Here is a 23,889-nt window from a genome sequence, read left to right as displayed (position 1 = left end):
TAATTAATGTAGTTTCACTTTGAACAAGGACTTCAAATCCACTTCAGAATGTTTTTTTAACTTGAGAGAGAACTTAAAAAATGTACTAGGAGCACAGTATGATAGTGTCTGAGAGGTTCTTAAACAACATGTTTTTCATAGTAACACCATAAGGTCATAAACTAACCGATGAATCTCTCACCAGTTACTTTGTGTCCATTTCTCCGTCTTTAGTGGTTCATTCTCTCCCTGATGTGGACTTTATTTAGATGGCATGAGGTTTTAGAGGGAGAGGGAAAAGCTTTTACTGTGGTTTACATTGGCCATGTATCATTGGGCTTACTAAAAAGTGAAGAGCTGTTCCTTGCTTTTTAGCACTCAATCTTTCCCCTGCCACTCTTTATTCCCTAACACCCATCACAAATTTGGTCTGGTATGTGACTGCTAATTTATCCTTTGAATGTATGATATCCTGTCATCTCCTCATTTGTCCCTGAGTGTTTCTAATCTGAGATAATCCCAGTCAAATCCTTTGATTGTGTGTTTGGACGTGATCCATCTCTAAAGAAGCAATTTAATGGGCTTCATGGCACTTGGTGTAAAGTCATTTATCTAGTGGATTGGATGTGAATGCTTGTTTTAATAAGTGCTCTTCATGAATAGTTGGAGACGTGCCAGTTAATTAGGCAGAGTGTAGACCTGTCCCATACCAACTTCTTCAAGGTTTTTTTTTTTTAGCTGATTGCTTTATTAGAGAAGGTATGGAACTATTCATATTTTGCATTTGTTTTAACAAATAAACTGTGAAAGTGTGAACTCTTCAACTATGCACATGATGTTTGTGTACATGATATAGTGTTAAAAAATTGAAGTAAAAGCTGCATGACCCGGGCAAATGGTCAACATTGATACCATGCTGATGACTCATCTAGAAGATATAGAATTAAAGAACAAGCATTGTTCCTATATTGTAGGGCAGTGCCAGTTAGCCTTAGTATTATAGTACAATATAAGAAATAAATAAAAAATTAACATTCACTTTTTGTTCAGTTCTAACATAACTAAGTATTTGTATGCTAATTATTAAAAATAATTATTGGACAAGCAACACACTGGCTAGATTTCTCCTTTATTTTCCCTTTTAGGAGAAAGGGCTTTGAGAATGACAACTGAACAGATGTTTTTGGTTAAAGAAACACTGTATAGGTAAAGAGCTTGACTGGAGTCACCAGAGTGCAAACTTCCCCAAACAAAAAATGTAAAATATGGCAAAACATAACTGCAGATTTATGTGTGGGGGAAACTCCAAGATCTGTTAGTCATCATTTCCCAGCAGTGAGCACACATGACAGTTTGTTGCAACAGTCTTGTTTCTAAGAAAGCAATCTCTTCTATTACATGCTCCTCCATTGTGAAATATTGGCAACATTAGAACTTATTTTCCCTTAAACAAAACAATGCATGTGGTAAAAAAAGAATCTACCTTTGTGGTGTTTTGTAATCATCACTTTCTCATTCACTACATCTGTTTCAAGACTTAAGTCTTTGCAGAGAATGCACCGGAGTTCACCGGATAGCTTTTCTTTGTTCTTTTTTTCCATTTGGCTTCCTGTCCTGACGTGCTCCACTTTGCAGCTGTGTGATTGGTTGCCCAACTTCCTTAAACACTTCCTCAATAACAAAAACACAGAGCGATCAGCTGACAGTGAGTGCAGTAGTAGAAAGTGCAGATATACAGTATTACATTTTAGATTTTGACATTTGTCTCTAAATGTCCGTATAATTACAGTTAGAGAAAACTGAGGAACATTAACACGAAGTGGTATCTGGAAGTTGTCAGAAGTGAGTGGAAGAAGTTGTCTCACAGCAACAACAAACAAGTGAAATATGGACAGTAAGTACCAACCACTGTCTTCACCAGAGTCAGGCAGGATCTTGCTCATAGGTATGTAAGTTGTTTCATCACGAAAATATATTAAATTTATACATTAATAGTAATCTGATTATTATCAGGTTTTTTTCTTTTTTTTCTGGTTTTCTGGTTACTGCTTTCTGACACCAGGTGAAACCATGAGGCCAGGGCTTGTATCTATCCTCTCAGAATACCTATAAGGAATTATATTGAAAGTTTAACTAGGACTATACCCAAATTTAGTTTAAAATTTTAGAAAGTGGTCAAATTAGAATCATTTTGATGTGATATTAGTTTCTAAGTTCATTAGGTTAGATGTGCAAAAGATAATGCCAACATGAGAAATTAATTGTTTTACAATGCTGATATGTAGCCTGTATTTGTGCTGTATTCTACTAGCAGCAATAATCCCCTTCTCACCATTAAAGGGGCTCCCAACTGATTTTGCACATCAGCTTCAGTCAACTTATCACAGACTTAGCTTAATATCTGCTGTGGCTCTGAAAGGAGCTTTCCGAGGTAGGAAAAATACTATTCATCTTTTGATGATCATCTGTTTTTTCAGGACAAACTGGGCTGTTGAATATTTGGGCTGCATTGATGTCACTTGAATGTAAATGAAAGTTGTGGGACCATAAAGACAAATGAAAAAGTAAAACGGAAAATGAATCTCACAGATATTTATTAATATCACACACACAGTACTGCTACACAAGCATTTCTGTTGTCTAAAAAAGGTTCTCCTATTCTTTTGGGTGTCAGACAGTGAGAAAATTAACATTATAATGTATACAGTGGACAAAATAAATATAGCATACATTTCTTCAAAAAAAGTCCAGACGCTTTTGCCCTCATAGCATTCACTTACTCTGTCTCTCAATCGTGCACGTCCTCGCTGCCGTCTGGCTGCATTCATGTTTAGTTCCGTCCTCCGCCACACGCCATTACACACCTGGAGCGTCTCAAAAAGCTGAGCGTCTTGATGCCTGACTCACAGATTATATTTTCTTTACTTTACAGAAAAATCAGTGTTTATTAGCTGGTATCTACCTTCCTTTCCCTGTTGGTAAACTCTATGCCTTCTCTTTTTGTTGTCCTTAAATATAAATCGTGATGTCATATTACATTTTTGTACTCCAAGATGGATCTCTTGTCCATGGTGTTTTAGAGAACACATCAATGAAATTGGGGGGTGTCTTTTGGTAAATTGACTGGATGCTTTGCTGTTTCATTCCTGCCCGGCTGTTTGACTGGCCCGCGGCTTAACTGAAAATAGACTTGGCACTTATCTTTAGCGAAGCTGAGTGAAAATCAAGCACTGACTTAAAGTACTTCCGATAATGGTGTGCTGGGCAGATGTGTGACTGTAAACTCCTGCGTAAACTTAATAAAATAGCAACCCGGTAGCCTCAATGATTTAGTGAACTGTTACTGTTTGTCTCTAAACTCATGAAAGAGAAAATACCTATGAGACCGCAAACTAAACCCTCAAAAAACACAACTTAACCACCATGTAGCCCCAGCTTGGGCTGAGCTAGCAACCTCCGATGCTAACAACGACAATACAACTACTGGCTCTGGCCAAATTCTTGATGCCATTCACATAATGAAGGAAGACTTTGTGTCACAATTTGATGGGCTTTTTAGCGCTATCCATGGAGTGCAGGGTGAACTGAAGGCACTGATCAGCCAAACGACCGAAAGAGAAGACAGAACTAGCACCAATGAAGACGATATAGACAATCTGAAAACCCAGACCACTTCCATGAAAGCAGCTATGGAAGAGCCAGTGCTAAAAATTGATGATTTGCAAAAAAAAGCCCGCCGCTTAAATCTGCGCTTTGTGGGTTTGCCGTGTCAACAGAAGGAGGTGATATGTGTGGATTCCTGACCTGCTTGGTGAACACAACTTTCCTGGGGCAGTCCTAATCAAAAGACCACATCGACTTGGTAGAATTAAGAACAAGGGTGGAAATCAACAAATTGCTGTGTGACCCAGAGTGGTGGTAATGAAGTTCCTGAACTGCACAGATAAGGTACTAGTCATGAAAGCTGCCAGGACCAACAGAAATATACTGTACTTGTCAACGATAAGAATGCTATGTTTTTCCACAACGTTTCTGCTGATCTGCTGAAGCGGAGAAAGGTTTTTGATTCTTCAAAGAAAGAACTGTCCTCCCTATCCATCTACGATCTACACTACGTAATAATCCATCCTGCTACACTTCTAGAAACAATACAGCAGCAGAAGCAGAGGTGTTTGTGTGTGTGAGCTGAAGGCTGACACTCGGGTTGCGGAGGCCAGGTGAGCAGCATTGTCCAATGATTAGTAATGTGTATAATGCAGTCGCAGTATAGGTAATCTGTTTCAGGAGCGTTTAAAGACTTTAACATTTACACTGCACAGTAATAATAAGTTCACTTTTAAGGTTTTGTAGGGAGCTCTGTCATAATCGCTTGACATGCTGTTGCACATCATGTGCCATAGTTAGGCTCTCTTTGGGGGCCAATTAGAAGTGTGAACTTGTGGTGGGTTGTGTGTATTTTGTTTGGGGAGATGCACTCTGTTATGTTCAAATTGTTCTTAGGCACTTTTTTAAATTTTATTTATTAGATTTTATTTCTGTTCAACAGACAACTCCGGCCCACACATAGGCTACATATTACTATGTCTGAACTTCAGTTTCCTTCTTAGAATGAAAAGGTTTCAACAACTTGTCAAGCTAAAGTACGTTAATGATCAGGATTAAACAACTAAAAGCCAAGATAGTTTTTCTCCAAGAGACACACTTGATGTCTGAAAACGTGGTGAAAGTGTGGAGGAAATCGCCAGGTCGGGTATTTACGGCCTCATTCAGTTCTCACTCTCGTGGGGTGATTAATACATAATTCCCTAGAATTTTATGTCATTAATGTTGATGAAGATCGGTTTGGTAGAAACCTTATTATTCACTTAGGCTAATTCTTGTTAATTTATATGGACCCAATGTTGACAATCCCTCTTTTTTTTCCCTACATTTTTTTTGTCCCTGGTTGATTTGTCTGGTGATTTCATCATAGGTGGAGATTTTAATTTCACTCTCCAACCTGACATAGATAGATCCACAGGGTCAGATTTTCCAACACTCAAACAAGAAAGGATTTGATGCAAATGAAAATTTTACTTTAAGGAATTTTTATTTACTTATTAAACAATAACATGAGTACCCCCAGCCTTTCTATGGTCCCCCAGTGGCTATAAATGCTGATAGGTTTAAACCGAAACCTTGGTATCCTGTTCTTCCTTTGAGAAAATAAAAGCTCAGATGGGCCGATCTGGAATCTTGCTCCTTATGTTCCTCCTTATGAGGTCATAAGGAGCAAGGTTACCTCCCCTTTCTGTGATTTTCCCATCCAGAGAATTTGGCCCACCCATGAGAAAGAGAGAGATAGCATGGCTTTGAAATGAGCAAAGTGGCAGTTGGTCAGGGCCACACCCCCACCCTTCACCTTCAAACATCAGTTGCTGTACTGTGGGAAGGATTTAAAGCCTTCTAGAGAGGCCAAATGACAAGCTTCTCAAGCTCTAAACAAAAATCTTGGAGGTTGGAGATGGACCAGCTGGAAAAAAAGATAAAGGAAGCAGAAATAGAATACTTTACAAATCCTTCTCAAAGGTAATTTAAAGAAATGAATGAATTTAGAGCTAAATATAAGGTTTTATCTGTGAATAAAGCAACTAAAGGCCTGCTGAGACTGAAACAGTCTTATTATGAACAAGGGGAAAAGGCTAGTAAGCTCTTAGCATGGTGTATTAAAAAGTCTGTAACGGAAAGAGCAATAAACACAATTCAGACAAAAGAGGATTTGGAAACTAGTGATCCAAGGGTAATTAATAAAGCATTTTTTGATTTGTGTACAAACTCATACAGTACAGATTAATAAGACTGCTTGAGATGTATCCAAAGGCACTAGACACTGGGTCCAATCACACTGTTGTTAAAACCTGGAAAAACCTTATGTGGATCCTACTGACCAGTCTCACTTCTTAAAAAGGATCTCAAAATTATTTTAAGGTATTAGCTAGATGATTAGAAACATTTTAATCACAAATGGTTCACTCTGACCAAAGCGGTTTTGAATAGGGACGACAAGGCTTTCAAAATATACCAAGAGTGCTTAATATTGTTTAGAAAAATCTGCATGGACAGATTCTGCTATCCTGTCATTGAACGCCAAAAAGGCATTTGACAAGGTGGAGTGGCACTACCAACTGTATTTGAGGTTCTTCAAAGATTTAGTGTTTTCTCTGCTGGATTTGACTTCTCTATGCTGAACCACAAGCTATAGTATTAACAAATGGACTGTCTTCATCACCATTTAAATTGTACAGGGGAACAAGACAAGGTTGTCCCCTGTCTCCATTGTTGTTTACACAGGCAATTGAGCCATTTGCCATGGCAATTTGTAATAATACCAGCTTTAAAGGCGTATTGATAGGAGATACGCATCCCCGTATAGCCCTGTATACTGACAATAGAATATTGTTCTGCTCAAAGTGACAACAGACTTAGCAATCCAGATCACGGATGCGGAAGTGCCCCTTAGCACAAAATTATGCTTACTAAATTTCTACCCAGACGGCTTTATAGCCTCTAAAAAAGTTAGCTTTCTACTGAATATTTGTTTTTTAGAAGCCAAACGATGCATTGGTTGTTCGTGGAAATCAGACACACCTTGTGGCATTCAGCAATGGTTGAGGGGAATGACTTTTTACTTAGCTTTAGAAAAGATAAGTTACGCAGCAAAAAATATGCTCGACAATTTTTGGAAAATTTGGAGCATTATCTTCAACTTCCTTGAGAATAAGAAATTGGATGCGGAAGGTTGGAGATAACTAGCTGGACTGGGCATTTTTTATGTTCTTTTGTTCCTTTTTTTCGGTTTCGTTTACATAAAATAACATACCCCTAATGCCCGTTGTGTGCCATCTGTACCATACTGTGTTGAGATAAACAACTGCTGTATGTATTTTAGGTAAGCATACGCCTACGGATGTACAGATTCATGACTGTGGGTACTACATCTACTACATTTGATTCTTGTTCCCATTTCTGTTTGATGTTATGTGCCTTAATGTACCATTTTTGTCGGGGTTATGCCAATACTCAAGACAATAATGCAATTTTTCTCTCCGCCTGGGTCTGTGATATTGAATTATTCTGCCCTCGGGCCATTCCTCTTGACCAGGGATCTTCAAAATTTTTTAAGCCAAGCATAGAGCAGGGACCCCCTGCTACATACAGTGTATTTTATAAAATTAAGCTAAACTGGACCTACAATAATGTTGACAGTATTACAGTACAGTATATACTGTATTTGTGGATGGCTACCTTAGTGAATACCTTACATATAGGCCAGTAAGCCTGTTATCAATGTTTTTTTTTCAGATTTATATTTGCTATTAACATGTTGGACTCATGTTAAGCCATTTAAAAAAAAAATTTTCAAACTTTAAAAAAATACAATGATTTAACAGTAATTTGGTGGCCCCCCCTTCAGTAACTCTGAGGACACCCTAGGTGTCCTGGACCCCTTGTTGAAGAACTTTGCTCTTGACTGTATACAACCTTTGTTTCATCTGTAATGATGTACACACCCATGGATAGTCAGACCAGCCTTCCATTGGTTAACAAGACGTAAACAAGCTTTTGCTTGGTCAGAATGCTCTCACAATTATCATGGGAAACTAAATTGGTGGTTAGTGTCAATGCTAGCGGCAATTGGAGACAGAATATCCATAAATTATGGACACAGAGTTTAACAATCTTGGATGTAAGAGTTTGGATTTTTCTTTTTTTATGACCCCAAAAAACGCTTAAAAAAGCTTCTGTCAGGGCTTTGAAGATACCAAAGTCATCACTGGAACGGCGCGAGTGTTCCCTTTTAGCTATAGTGAATGGTTTATTTCTACTCGTTATGGTTATAAAATAATTAATAACTATAATAATTCATTTTGTCGTATTTGACAATCTCGTGCTGAGGACTCCTTATTTCTCCAATCCATTTCTCCATTGTTCGAACCTCTCAATATTCCCAAAATTTCCCTTTGGTCCTACAGCCCACTAGTCAGATGTCCCTTTGATTTGGAAAAAATAAACCTGTTGTATTGACCATTAAGGCTTTTTATATAGGCTAGGATAGCTGAACCTCAAGTTGTTAAGGTTAGGATAGCTGATTGGTCAGGGGATAGGACCTGTACAAATGGGTTTATGTTACGGGGAATTTGGGACACTACCTTGCACGCAAACCGTTGCAGAGAATTTGAAAACATTTAAATGTGTTAATAAGCTAGAGAAAAGTAATTTTGCTTATTTTAGTTGATTCAGTTTAGATTATGGGAGGTGATCCACAAAAGCATAGCTATATGGTCGCAACAATTGGATGTTGGAGCAGAGGGTTTATTTTTTCAAGACAAAGGGACGTTGGACTAGTGGGTTGTAGGATCAAAGGGAATTTGCCAAGTTATTGAGAGTTCGGAACAATGGAGCGTCGGAAAAATGACATGGCACCCTCGGGCTCAAGATGGTATTGAGTTGCACATTGTCAAATGAAATGTTGCTTTAACTAAGGAACCCTTACAGCCAAGGGAAATATTAGTTGTTTCTATACTGTCACCATGTTTTGGGAAATACACTATTACAATATGAACAAATCTCTAAAACATCAAAGGTCCATCACCGATCATTTTAAATTATTTAATTAAAATGATAAATAAATGGATGATTTGCATGAATGCAGCTTGTGGGAATAAATTAATCTATTACCTGATGCCTTATATGAGCTAGCAAAGTCTGATTCACTGCTGCTGTCATTGCGGATCTAAATCATCACTTTTGTTAAACTGCTTTTTCTCTTTTTCACATCATTTTTGAACAGTTTATGTGCTTGTTATAGTATAATCATACAATTAAAGTCTGAAAGTTTTCAGCCAATTTGGACTGATTCCCTTATTTGACATGTTTGATAATATATTTTTACAATTACAGGTGTGTATTTAAAGTGATACATGCAAAAATTATAGAGAAAACATTAAGTCGGTCCACCTTCGAGCAATTATCTTGGTTTTAATCATATTGGCGAAAACATCCAGAGATGTTCAGTGGATACGTCTACTCTTTACTCTTGAATCACGCTACAGCTAAAATAAATGAACAAAAAAATAACATCTGAACTCACATATGTTAGTAAAACACTAATAACTGCTTCCATCTAGAGGGGCTGTCGGCCTGCGCTTGGAAGTCGTGACGGCTGTGGTGTTAACTTACCAACCCCCCATTGTAGCCAGATGGCTGTCACACAGGCGGTTCCTTGCCCAGACCATGCTGATTTCCCATCATTCTTTTGTTAATGAGGTCGTTAGCAATGCAGTGGACAATTAAATGATCTCAATCTGGCATTTTCCCCATTTGTTTACTGTATTGTTAAACCGTACGGTGTTTGTTACTCATCCAATACCACCTCTCAGTTTGACTTCTGTTGAGAGTACAGCTCCTATTATCCTTGTATCATTTTCTTTCTCATGATTCACTTCTGGGACACTGTGAAGCAGGGAATTAATACATCACTGACAGACACCCACTACTAAGAAAGCCATTTTTCTGACCACCAAATACGAAGTCTAAAGTGAGCTGTTGATAGAGTTTTTGTTGGTACATTGTCCTCTGTGACAAACTTTGTTTTAGTACATCATCACCCTGCTGCTGCTGCACCGAGGAAGTTTTGTTAGCTGTTAAATTGTGCGTTGAGGGTGGCTTCAGCCAGTTAGTAAAGCACTCACCTTCATGTGAAACGCTGCCGAACACTGACACCGCTGACAGTTAATTATGGGTGTCACAGATCCCGCAGACGTGTCAGCTTGGCTACAATTGACGCGCCGCATGTTTACATCTCTGTTGTTATGTTGTTTTCTAGTTCTTTTCTCGGCAGCAGTGCATCTGTTATTTAGCTCCAGAAGTGCCTCAAGGCATGCCATAATGATCGTAAAAGCAGTACAGATTCAGGGGAATAAAATTTGAAAAAGGACTTGTGGGTATAATTTGTGAACCTGCCATCACAGTACCTTTTGGAAATGTTTTTGGTGTGACTGCTGAAACACACAGACTAGACTGTCATAATCTATATGTATGTCTCTACACAGCTCCATTATTTTCTGCAAACTCTTCCACACGTACAAAGTTATTTTGACAATGATTGAAAACCAACTGAACTTGATATTTTGTCAAGACAGGCAGACAAAAAGGAAGCAAACATATGAATTTTGTTTGGAAGTGCCTCACTAGAATGACTTTCATTATGAGGCCAGGTGGCTGGTGTCAGTAGTGGCACCCAGACACTACAAATGAAGTAAATGTCCATGATCTTCCCTATCTGGTATAACACAGTTGCTGCCAGAAATTCCGCCATATGTCTGTTACCTTCTGCTTTCTCTTTCTTTACTTGGAATACTAACTACTCGTCATGTCCCTGCAGGGTAAACCCAGACAGCTAGCTTGACTATCTGTCCAATTGGAGTTTTCTGTTCTTTCTGCTAAAGTACACCTGGGCTTTAAAATGTTGTTACAGGTTGACATTCCTGAAAAGACCAAAAACACAACGGTGCAGACGTGAGAGTGACAATGGTGAACAAAATTCCATTTTCTATTTAGTGATGATCTTCTTGTTTGGAATTTGGTTTGTTTTTGTTGTTTTATTTCATTTGTTTACGTGCAAAATTTTGTTACACCTATTACTAACCAAATTTTTAATTTAAATAAATGTGCTTTTATTCTGCACATGGATAGAGTGCCTTGCAAAAGTTTCGAACCCTCCCCCCCCGTTAAGTCAGTAATTTCACTGGATAAGGATAACAATGAAGGTATTTATTTTCTTATTAACAGAGAAGAAATGCAATATATTGAACATATGTAAAAACTACTAAAGTCTCTTCATGGACTACCAGAATCAAATACAATTATAACGACGTGTAAACAGTAAATAAATAAATAAACTTTTGACTCAAAAGGTGCATAGCATTGGGGACAACACAGGATATTAAACCTGTTTCTTTGAAACTGTAACTATTTCCCCACTGTCGCTAACAGACAAGTTTGCAAACTCTAACTTGAAGCACTAAACTTAATTTAAAAAAAGTAATTTTTTATTATTGTAATTTTTAGGGGGGTTGAGATGAAATTTAGACATTAGCCCCCCTTAAAAGGGTCTATCTGGTTGTCAGACCGAATTTTCAATACCCATTAACTGCACATTTGCTGTGGCCAACCTTTGTTGAGTTTGCACTGGTTTGCCATGAGCTGGAAAGATAAAATTGTCAGGCCTGTACATAGTCTTTATCAACGACCATCCATAACCAACCATTACTCCGTGGCTGCCGGAAATTCCTCTTTGCCTCTTTTCGGTGCCTTCTTTGTGTTGGAATTTTAACTGCTCCTCAGATCTCTGCAGGGTAAATCCAGACAGCTAGCTAGACTATCTGTCCAATCTGAGTTTTCTGTTGCATGACTAAAACAACTTTTGAACGTACAAGCTTCACCAAAACAAGTCCCTTTCCGAGGCTTTTTTGCTGTGGCACCGCAGCTCCGCTCGGCGCTGAGCCCCGCCCAAGACGATTGTGATTGGTTTAAAGGTGCCCTGCCACATGTATTTCATTCCTTTGTAGTAATGTCTGAAGTTCTACCATAGACTTTGTAACATTTCTTGTTTAAAAAATGCCTTGGTTACCTTGTTTCAAGCCATTCTGGTGTGGTATAGAAAGCCCACATGAAGACTTAGCTTGATTTGTGCCAGTTCACATTAATATTCGGTGAGCTAATCTGCTTGACTTTGATTGGCTAACAGCTAGCCAACGAGAGCCTGGCTATCACCATCCTTTACCTAGTGCAACTGGGCAAGCTCATGAATATTAACCAGCTCAGGCAACATTACATCAGATTGACCAGCTGTTGTAATTGGCCTGATTTCTCCTCTTATTTCTTTCCAGTGGTTAAAACTGACAGAGGAGGAGTTCAACTTCACAATCACCACATAACACAAACATATGTGGACCTAACATATTTCCCGGTATTGTGTGGAAGGGCACTTTTAAAAAAACACAAATAAACCAGAGCACGTTTTTCTCCCATCTGGGAATGCTGTGTGGACTAGCTAGACCTCCACGGCACTGTGGAAGAAGGTCTGGCAAAGCAAGACCACATGTATATCTAACAAATGCCAGATTTCTGACTTTTCATCTATTTTTATTCTATTTATTTCACAGCTTGTCTCACAGACATTAATGCGAGGTGAGATATCTGCCTGGTCAGTAATAAAATCTGCTTACAAAGACTGCGATGGGCTACGTTAAAAAAAACAACCTTTGATTAAAAGATTTTTCATCCGAAGATAGATTTTCACCTAAAGCAATTTGATTCAACGAGAGGCCCAAAAGAGACAGGAGCCTCAGAGGCAGCAGTTTATCCCCCATTCAGACGAGCGCACAGATGACAGCTAGCCCTCACTGCTGTCTCCCATTGTTTTTATGAGATGAGCCAACACGCCTGGCTTCTAGCTACTGGACAATGTTTCGCTTCAAAAGCTCCTGTATGGGAATCAACACTAACTGGTAAAGTTTTCTGTTAAATCAGAATGCTGGTTGCTGTGGGAAACCCAAGCGGCTAGGACCGCATGTCCGGCAGCTAGCGCGTGATGTAGTCCCCGCTCAGCTTTTAAGTCCACTCCTTGTTGAAGTGGGACAAATAATTTTATTGCAAGATATTAGGCAATGTTTCAGTTGTGAGTGCAAATTCGTTGTCGTAAGTTGTGAAGGCAGGAAAAAATGTGTTATTAACAATTAATAATTCCTGATCCTTCTTTGTAACCCTTTGCCAGACCAGGCTTTGACACATTTTGTTAATTTTTTTTTTAGGTTTCCAAAAGATTAGATTTGAGAAATTTAAACAAATGGGGTAAAATTATTGACATTTCAAAGTTATGGACGTGTAAGTGTATATTTAAAGCTATCGTGCATAGTCTGTGTCCCCCCCATAAGGAATTCTAAAGATGGACAGCAAAACTGTCCACATGATAGAAGTCTTCCTTGATTGCATCCTTAATTGCATTCAAAGTTGCTGGTAGCCAAGGAGAACACTGAGGAATAAAAAAACATGAGGGACTTTCCACCGGAGTCACCGGACGACACAATCTTCTGAAAATATCCATAGTAAGAAATACAGAGAGAGTTGTGTGGAGCTGGTAGTCTTAATTAGCTCTGTATCAACTCATTTGGCAATGGCTTGAATGCAAAGGATATTCATTAATATCAAAGGTTACGCACTAAAGCTTCATGAATACATTACATTTATATATGGCTTTATTATAGACACTCAAAGCGCTTGTGAGGGGGGGCTGTGTAGCACCCACCTGGGTGATGCACGGCATCCTTACACCGTAGACACACAATACCAGGTACCAGGTACCGGCTCGCTGTGAGGCCACAGTGCTAACCATTGGGCCACCAATGATACATGTTTGCATTGTGTGTGTTAAGACTGGTGACGTGTGAAGCAAGTACCCTGTCTCTCGCCCAATGTATGCTGGGATACGCTCCCTGCCATTAACAAAACATTTCGCAATTTTCAGTTCATTGTCTTTGTGTCATGGCTCCACAACTTTTACTTCAGTCTCACCGCTCTTATCAACCTCATTTCCAGCTGTAGCAGACAGCTGTTATTGTCAAGGGGAGGCTTTCAAACCAGAAGTAATTATAGTGACTATTTGACCTACTGTCAAAAAAACACAAATCCAACGGATTGCTAATGTCACTGGTTATGAAAACAGACAACTGCTAACATGTTCACCATAACAACTTTATATGGTGTACATCTTGTATTACTTGACTGTCTAATACTTCTGGTGAATCTGACACACAAAATCCAACATATAGTGCAGTCTACTAACTACCAAACTTTTCATTTAACAGACTGGCCCATTTATGATGGCTAAGGCTGCAGCAGGAAGACAGCTTTTACTTTATTGTATCATCTTTTTAGTAAGTCAGATTAAATCTGTTTTCTGCATCCAAGAATCCAAAATTCAGTGTAAGGCATTAGGTCATTAGGTACAGGCCTGCCAATTTAATCTTTCCACCTTCCAGTAAATTTTCCCCTGCAGTTTTCCCCTGTGTGTTTTCTATGCAAAATAAAAGTACATTTATTTTAATTTATAATTTTGGTTAGTAGTAAAGTAACAACATTTTGCACATGAACAAATAAAAGAAAAAGAAAAAAGCCAAGTAACTAACAAGATTCTTGCAGGTGAAGTTAATGACTAAATAGAAAAGGGGTTCACTTTGGCGGCACTCCCACTGGGAACAAAATAAAGGTCTAATGCTCTTGGGAGCTTTTCAGTGTTGTTGAATGCCTTATTATCAAATAAGTTGCAATATAAGTGGGAATATTTGCAAAACCCATTCTCAAAAAAAATGATACTAGGATAAATCATGAGTCAATTAACCATTTCCTTAGCAGCAATGCATCTTCACGTGAATCTGCAAATAGCTTTTGATGCACTGTGAAATCAGTGCGACACCATTCATAATCTTTTCCTCTTTTGCTACAGAGACGTCAGAGTGTTTTATATGCACGGATGTTGAACTTCAAGCCAGTGACCCACTGAGGAATTTCTGTAACTGCAAGAATTTACTTGCCCATCATGTGTGCCTGTCCACGTGGATCCAGAAGGTAAGAAAGATTTTACATGTAGGAAACGTTGATATTTTAATCGCGCTGTTATTCCTCATCATCCATTAGTCAGAATTTGAAGGAAAACATTTCTTTGGAGTAGGTTTTGTTTCAACATGGGAGGGATAACTGGGGGGTCTGGAGGTAATAGATATAATATGTAATTTAATTTTGAATTTCATACACTTCATTTGCTGCATTCTGGTGATTTTTTCTGCAACAATTTATGGTGCAAATTTCTCTATTCATGTAAAGGACATTTTTATTCTCCTGCATTGTTCAAAACTGTCGGCATATTCAAAAACATCCCGTGTTTCAGGATGTGTTTTTTTAGGAATCATGTGCATATCAACAACACATCTATTAAAGAATGAGACCTTGTTAAAGCCAGATTTTTCAAAATTTAAAGGGACATGAATCTATCTTTATTTGTATCGTTCCTGCCGGGTTCTTTAACCCCCCAAAGTAGCACAAGTAAACAGTTATTGTTTTCTGTACATGTTTTGAGCCCCTTTCATATTTTTGTAGGTGACATATTTCCTGCATCCCCGCTGAAATCTACACCTATGTTTCTTGGTCCTCTAAAAGTGAATAAATTAGTTTGCCATGTTAGCATTCTGTATTGAGACAAAATGTTGCTGTTTGCCTCAAGGTAATGAGCTAGCCTTCAAATAGCAATACCAATTAGTTTTAATGAGGGTTGCTAACAATGATAACACGTCACTGTTATACTGTTGAAGCACAGCTGAAACCGTGAGAAGGGCCTCATAATGGACTGGTAGGAATCCAGGAAGCTATCATTCACCCGACACCTGTCACCTATACCACAAAATGGCTTATTAACATGTGTAGCACTCCTTAACCAAGCAGTTGTATTAATACTGCGGCCACTGATGTGTTGTTTTTTGCACTGCTCCTTCCAAAAGATCACTTTACACTCTTCTCAGTTAATGAAATGTAAGTTTCTGTAGGTGGCATACATTTATTTCTGTTCAGTCATGGTTCTTATTGCTGCTCATGATAATTACTCTTCCTCCATTAATTTCCAGCAAACTGCTGCTGCCAGAATTGTAAGAATGGATAATTAGCTATGCACTGTGTAACTATTTTTCCCAGAAATTAAAAGTTCAAAAGTAAGTGAAGAAGTGTTGATGTAAAAATGTAAATTTTAACTGTAGATATTTTACCCCTCAGCTGCAATATTTTCCAAAACTAAACTTTATGTCACATAAACATGAAAATGCACTTTGGGAGCTTGATAGTTTGCATGATAGATGTTTTTAGAATCGTTATTCAATCTATTGATTCGTGTACACGGACACGTTTCTCTCGTTTTTTTTGTGGTCAGCATGTTTTTTTAAATAATGTATTTCAATGGGAAGCATCATTTGTGATCCCATTAAGATTCTTTCCGCCAGTCGGGCTACAGCAGAGAAGCTGCTATTATTGGTATTTTTAGCCCTAAAACCACTGTTTTAATCAACATTTATACAAGAAATCTCATTATGGATTATATGTATTTCTTTAAATTTTAAAAGTTTGGGTTTATTACCAGGGAAGCAGGATTGCTTTGTTATTGATATTTAAAAAAAACAATACTATATAGCTACATCTTTCAACATTTCTTTAGGTGGTATTATGTTAATAATTTCTTTATTTTAATTATACTATTTTGGTCTTATTACCAATGAAATATTATGCTCTACTTCCTCCACTGAGTGCAGAAAAACAGGCCCAACAACTCCCAAACCGTACATTGACATTCAAAAACCTTAAATACATGTGATCCCTCCAACTGAATGCAGCCTAATATAGCCCACACCCATTTCAGCCTACACTTTTATGCATGAAAAATCACGATATATTAAAAAATCTACTTTTTAAAACTCCTCCTAGAATGTACGATTGATCTGCACAAAACTTGGCACATAGCATCTCCAGACTGACCTGACAAAAAGATAATTAGAGAATATTTATAGGATAAAAATTTTGCATATTACTCACAAACAAATTTGTGTAGCTAATTATGAAAACGCCAATTTGCCATATCTCGACCAAAATGAAGGCTATCAACGCAACACTTAAGATTTTTGTTTGCCATGACCCTCTTGAGGTCCACCCATAGACCGGTTTATGGGTCCACCACACATTTTACGAAAATTGGCCACTATAGGGCGCTGTGAATGCAGAAGGTGTATATCTCAGGAACGGCTCATCCAATATTGATGAAATTTGGAGGGTACAACAAAGGGTCACTCCTGGGGCCACCCCTACAGTGGGCAATGATTGGTCAAAGTGGGTGTGGCCTATGGGACCCACGTTTGGATTCACCACTTACACTAATTTGTACAACTTTAGATTTACAAGGTAGATGTACAATGGGTCATGGATCTCACAAACCAAAAATTACACATGTGAACCACTAGGTGGCGCTATACTGTGTTTTTGCCTTTAACTTCCACATTACACATTTCACCTTAACTAACCTTACATCCACGTGTTCACAGAATCAAGCTGGATCACATGAAATAGGCCACGCCCATTTCTGCGTAAAAGCTTTTTCGCAATATTGCGCAATGCGCAAAAGCAACTTTGTTTTTAACTGCTCCTTGGCCGTGTGACCGATCCACATAAAACCTGTTACTTAGCACCTCCAGATTGCCCTGACAAACAGTCATCAAAACAATTTTGTTTTGTTCAAGTATGCGCATTTGATATCCAAACAAATTTTCCTACCAAGGGACCAAAGACATTATAGCTTGGCCAAATTATTTGTTTTTAGCAAAAGACTCTGTACCAAACTCAATGACTCTGTACCAAATTTGGCCAAGACCGGCCATTAGGGGGCACTATAATCAACGTTTATTTGTTTTGGCCAATAAATCAATTCATTTAAATAGGACATTTCCGATATTTCTGCCACAGTAAATGCTATCGAAATGAACCTTGTGATGCTTGTTTGGCATGCCGCTCTGAGGGTCTGTACCAAATTTGGCAAAGATGACCCATAAGGGGGCGCTTTAAAAAAAAACAGCTTTGGCCCTTCTACTCAATAAATATTAATGGGATATTTGCAGCGGCAACCTAATGCAGACCAGAGATTGTTTAGCGTTATTTAGCTAATCATTTTAGTTTCATGCAACTTTACTGTTTTAATTTACAACTTTTATCAACCCTGTTTCAGTAGCAACCACTTTTATCAGAAACAATAAACACACTGAAAACAATGAATACCAAACACCAAACTGGCCAAGTTAGCAACTAGCTGGTGAACAATTAGCAGCTAAAGAGCCGGGTGTTTTTCTCAGACGTTGGTGGAGACCAAAACAGAGCTAAAAAGAGAGTGAATATTGTACTTACCAGAAACATCACTCCAATTAAATGCTAATATTGATCTTTGGCATGCGTTTTATAAACACGTTTGCCATATGAATTTTACAAAGCCATAATAAACGTGTGAGTTTTAGCTTGTTGTGGAATTATGCTCCCAAGTTGCAAAAAAAACACCCAACAGATTGATACAGCTTTAAGTATGTGTAGCTGTTGATATAAAATTGCAAGCCAGGTTAAGGGTAGGTCCATCAATTTCACAATATTAGTTAAGTAGTCATGGAAAGTAACAATTTGTGATATGAAACCGAAAGCACAACACTCAAGTCCACAAAACTGTGTTGCCTTATGAGAAGGCATAATTGTGATAAACACCTTTCCACTCTCTAAGTTATCCTTCCTGTCCAGATCACAAGATCCATGCACCAGGCAGCCACAGAGCTGACAACCTGCAGGTGGAAGGTGGAGACAGGCTCAGACATACACGTCGCAGCGGATTCAGGAAAGTGTAGTATCCAGTATTTATGGAGCTTGATCCACGCTAGCGACTTGAAGTCAGGATATCTGGGAATCTGCTGTGCTAATATTAGTCTTGCTTTGCTAAAGTTTCCTCCACAGCGCTACAGAGGAGGGTCTGGCTAGTCCACACAGCATGCTCTGGTTTATTGGCATTTCTTAAACCAATCATAATTGTCATTGACAGCAAAAAGCACTGGACAGAGCCACACTGCCGCTGCAAAATAGCCTCAGGAAGGAACTTGTTTTGGTGGAACGTGTACCTTCAAAATATGTTTTAGTTGTCTAACAGAAAACTTTGATTGGACAGATAGTCTAGCTAACTGTCTGGATTCACCCTGCGGAGACCTGAGGAGCAGTTAACCACAGTCCTTAGAAATCCACCCGAGTTTAAAATTCCAACACACAAGTTGCAACTTGTCAAAAACCTTTCTTGCTGGCACCCGGATAGGACAGTGGGTAGAGCGGGCGCCCATATACAGAGGTTTACTCCTCAATACAACTCCTCAACGAAGCGGGCCTGAGTTCAACTCCAACCTCTGACCCCATTTTCTCCCCGTCCATGTCTTCAACTGTCCTTTGAAATAAATGCCTAAAAATGTCCTAAAATACTGTACAATAATAAAGAAATACCTTACTCACCACTAATTGCAGGATGTAAAGTGTTCTGACTCATGTAGATCACCATGTCCAACTTCAACATGCAAGGCTATCCAAAGAAAGAAAGAAAGCAGAAAGTACTGTACATCCGGCCAAAAAGAGTGAAATCCGGCAACACTTTTTGGTACTTCCAATCCTGGAAGTGGAACAACGTGGATGTAGACTATATCAATATTGATCAATATCTTTTAAATCTGTTCACCCAGCTATATGGAAGTGGAATACTACATTGCTCAAGTACAGCTTTAACTAGAGAGCCTAACAGCAGATACAGGGAAAAAGAGTTCAATCTGTGTCACTTATGCACTTTTGGACCAAACAATATTTGTATTTCCATGTCATGCAACTCTAAAATAATAACGTCCAGCTCTAAATCTGTATAAGAATATACTGTACATAGTATATTAATTAGTTATTATCACATACAATCATTGTGTATTGATTAAGTATAACATGTGTGTCTGCTGTTGAATGGTTTGCTGCTGTGCCCTCCACTCCTGTGAGTTTGGGTCTCTTTGGATACTCCACAAGTGGTAGACATCATGCTACAGCAGACCTTTCATCTGCACCACCCATCTGTCAGAGTGAAGAGCCACTTCCATTAAGTGTGTGGCTTCCCACTATACAATTATATACAGACACACACACGCAAACACATACACACACACGTACGCACAGAACACCACTCTCTGCTGAGAGTGTGTGCTGATGCTACGAGACTACTTTAGTTTTTTTGTGTATGAGAGAAGCAGACAGAAAGAGAGAGAGAGAGAGAGAGAGAGAGAGCGAGAGAGAGAGTGTGTGTGTGCAACCTTTTAGAGTGCTTTGGGTAGGGAGTCCCTTTCCCTTTTACAGAACAGAAATCAGCAATTGACCTGTCACTTTTGCTCTGATAGCCATCTCTGGAAAGCAGGTCATGCACATATGTCTAAAGTGCCTCTTAACCGCATTTTATGAAGCCACAAAATGTAATCCAATAATGATTTGACTTGCAAGAGAGAGACAGAGCTAGCCAGCTGGAAGTGATAGCATGCACCGTTAGCACTCCTAAAAGCAGCTTGAAAAAGAAAAGGGCAAATTCTACATCCTTATTTAATTTCACCCACAACAGTATCACACAGATGTTGTCACTAAAACAGGCTGCATTCAAACATAATAAAACAGCGCGGGCATTAATTTCCACAACTGTTGATACGTACTTCAGCATGTTTGCAGCTGAGGACTATCTGAGTGACTATCATCTGTACTGAGCCAAACCATACGCTATCTTTTTTTAGACTGCCTCATTTTAGCACCCCTTTCCTTCCCCATTTCAGCTACCCAAAGACAAATAGCATGGCACAAAACTAATTAGTAACCAGGAACTAGTTAGGAGATGCCCTTTGAAAAACATGTCCTGAGGCAGAATTTAAATATAGGGACAGAGTCAGTGAGTGAGTGTGCCTAGGAGATCCCGGCCTCCAGGCGCGGCAGCACTTTGACCCCCGACCCTCATTATACGGAGTGCATTCCTAGAGGGTTGAAACCCCTTGCAGCACAAAGTACAAGGGCACGGGGGGGACTGTATGGCTTGTCCCACACCAGCCAAGTGTGGCCTGGTGTGTCTCACTACCCAACGACGGCTTGAGAAAATACAGAGCAAGGACGCAGGCTTTTGGAAAGTAATAGTATACCACGCTTGCTATCCTGACTGATATACAGTATATAATATGTATTTTAATTTCTATTCTATTGAATTTAATAGGAATAGCATTCTGCAAAAAAATGCTCTTCAGAATTTTTACCCCCATCTATCTAAAATAAAATACATTGTTGTTAGGGGGGGAAGAAGTGGGAAGAGGGGTTTGAAAACTTGCTGGAGACTAAAGCATTGACCAGTGTGAACACATCAAAAACATAGTGAGAAGATCAGTTTAAATGCTGACATGTAACCCACCAACCCCCACCACCAGCCCACTCATGGGTTGATAATTCTCATCACTGCAAACAGAATTGGTTTACATTCATTAGCCCAACACTCACAGCAATCAGGCCATAGTGCCAGGGGCAATGGTTCTCTTTATAAAAATCACATTGCCTAATGACAGTGTTCTATAATTATATGCCATTAACATCTATCAAAATGTGCTCCTACATGCCACGCATATTAGCAGTGGATTTGGCAGTTTGTGTTTGTACAACTGATTTTCTTGTTATTAGCATATTCAGATAGTTAGCACCAGCTTGAAGATTATTGCCAGCATTATTTTTGTTTCATGTGCAGTTCTGTCGTGTGAAGTGGTACATTAAGTGTGTGCATTAAAACATTTAGTAATGCATGTCCATCTATTAATTACAAAACTACGGTGGCCCTCAGGTGCAAAACACAACAACATTGGATAAAACACACACAACCTAAACAGAACTCTTGTAAAAGCACAACAATGTAAAATGTTGTGTTGTCTAACATGCCGGTTCTGAAATGTGGTTGTGTTTCCTATTTTTTTATTGTGTTGACGTCTTTAACAGCTTTAGGTTAGAGATGCAATAACATATTCCAAACAATTATAATTAGTTTATTGAACAAAACAGAAAAAAAATATTTCTTACTTGTGCATGTCATTCTAAAGTCCAGCTTTAGAACTTTAGATGGTTAACTGTCACTAAATTACTTTTATATATTATTTTCTCACAGGGATTTGGGAGCGAAGACAGGCTGCGCTGTATTATCTGCAAAGCCAATGTAAGTACATCAACAAGGGTGTCTGTGTGTGTGTGTGTGTGGGAGAGGGAGGGTATTATACAAATTCAATGAGAGATCTGATGATGTCTCGTTCTTTTAATCTTCCTGTGTGAAATGTAGGTAGCAAGCATTTAAGCAAACACCGTTTAAGTCATTAAACAGTGACTGCATCTTACAAAAACAGATTTAAACAGAGCTGATCCATAATACTAATGAGCAATCAGGTCTTTGTTTTGCTCTGTGATTTAGCTGATTTTCCAGCAGTTGTGTTGCTTATGAGCTGTAAGCTGTCTTACATTCCTTATTATTGCAGCAGAACACTTGCTGTGAAAAAAGGAGGGAGAAACATTACAATATTTGGCAAAGGATACAAGCCATGTAATGACCAAATCTGTATTCATTTCATGAGCAGAAATTAATCACGCTTTCCTGTGGTACATTGCTAATGCAAATTTTCCATCAACACATTGTGTCTTGTGTTTGTGAGTTTATTCGTGTGAAATGTTGGAGCTGATGTGTCATCACAGATGGGGTTGCATACTGGATAAGGTGGCTACATTACTAACCATCTCAGATTAGGAAGTGTGCTGTTGATGTGTTGTATGTATTCATGCTTGTGCCGTGGGTCAAAGCATCAAATGCTGGCTACTGAGTGTTTTATTCATTGTTTGCTCCACAGTGGCGGGTTGACAGTGTGATCTTTGCTGTCTGTTCTTGTGTGTATGTATGGGAGGGATCCACTCAGTGGAAGCAAATGTCACAGTTTCTCTGACAACGACCTTTCAGAATTTAAAGATGTTTTTTAAACATGAAATCATGCACGCACGCATGCACACACACACAAACAGATTCACACACTGATGAAAATGTAATGACATTTAGTCCATGGAGAAGTCTTACTGATTGTTGTTCTAGGAATTTGTCTTTGTCTCCATTTGGGGTCAAAGACCAATTGGTCCATAGTGTGATGGTTTCTTTGATCAAAGATTCTATAATGTCTCTATTACATACAGCTGCAGTATTTTTCCCAAAAGGATGATGAGTATGTTTTTAGAACATGGATTTTAAAGTTGAACGGAATTGAAATTCTTCTAATTTTTGCATAAATCATTCAAACTATAATGATACCCACAGTATCATTATAGTTTAAAGAGGATAAAACCTATTTGTAGAAACAACATTTAAACTTGAAGCCCCAGGCTGGGTGTGTCCCTTGGCAGTGGTTGACTGACATTTGAGAGCCAGGGATGCTGGGAGACATGCTGTTAACTTTGGTGGCGTGCTACTGACTGGAATCGTAATGCTCATAATCGCATATTAGACAAAGCCTAGCTAGTTAGCCTAGCTGTCCGACTATAGCTTCACTGATTACCATTAGAAGTAAATTTCCGTTCATATTATTTTAACACCTGCTGAGTAAATGACCAGATTCTCAAAACTCACAAAGTATTAAAGTTAGAAAGTTACTAGTCCTAATCAGCTGAAATACATTTCCAGGATAAAGCCACACGCCGGATTTCCTTCACCTTCTGATCTTTGTGTGTTTCCATCAAAATCCCTTTGCTTCTGTGAAACTATAAACTTTGAGTTAGCGCTGAAAAAAGCAAGGTTTAAATAAACTTTTGATCATGCAACGAGAAAGGCGTTTTTTTTGTTTTTTTGAGAATTATTGTAAAGATTGACAAAGAATGCGTTTACGACATTTACTCTCTAAATGGCTGTCCTGTACACACGGCGATACACTGGTAAGAGCAAATTACGTTTAACCATGGTTCCAGCTATTTTAAGCAGCTCAGGTTACTGTATTGTTTGAACAGTTAACTTTATTTAATATTGAATGTTTATTTGCGGGGTGCACTTGTTCCTTTCCGACTACTTTGCAGAGCCACCATCACTCAGCGCTGCCCATGCAGTTGGAATCGGTTCAAAGAAATTAAAAACAACCCAAAGCGTTTTTTCTCCAATCCAGGAATGTATTTGTGTGCGTGTGTGTGTGTGTGTGTGTGTGTGTGTGT

General features: G+C 38.7%; 1 protein-coding gene across 2 annotated transcripts in view; it reads left to right on the top strand.

The window, feature by feature from the left end:
* Nucleotides 1-1,651: 1,651 nt before the first annotated feature.
* Nucleotides 1,652-23,889, top strand: part of LOC117950281 — a 96,330-nt gene continuing 74,092 nt past the window's right edge. Inside the window, exons 1-3 of one of the 2 annotated variants that reach the window (XM_034881172.1) lie at nucleotides 1,652-1,924; nucleotides 14,525-14,646; nucleotides 21,827-21,874. In XM_034881172.1, the coding sequence (XP_034737063.1) occupies nucleotides 1,867-1,924; nucleotides 14,525-14,646; nucleotides 21,827-21,874 (228 nt within the window). In that variant the 5' untranslated portion in view covers nucleotides 1,652-1,866. The remainder of the gene's footprint in view (nucleotides 1,925-14,524; nucleotides 14,647-21,826; nucleotides 21,875-23,889) is intronic. The other variant, XM_034881173.1, reaches the window with a different exon arrangement.

Source organism: Etheostoma cragini, chromosome 9, assembly GCF_013103735.1.
Source record: "Etheostoma cragini isolate CJK2018 chromosome 9, CSU_Ecrag_1.0, whole genome shotgun sequence".
NCBI classification, from domain to species: domain Eukaryota; kingdom Metazoa; phylum Chordata; class Actinopteri; order Perciformes; family Percidae; genus Etheostoma; species Etheostoma cragini.
The sequence above is the reverse complement of the archived record's forward strand: the minus strand, read 5'-3'. Positions and strand labels throughout refer to the sequence as shown.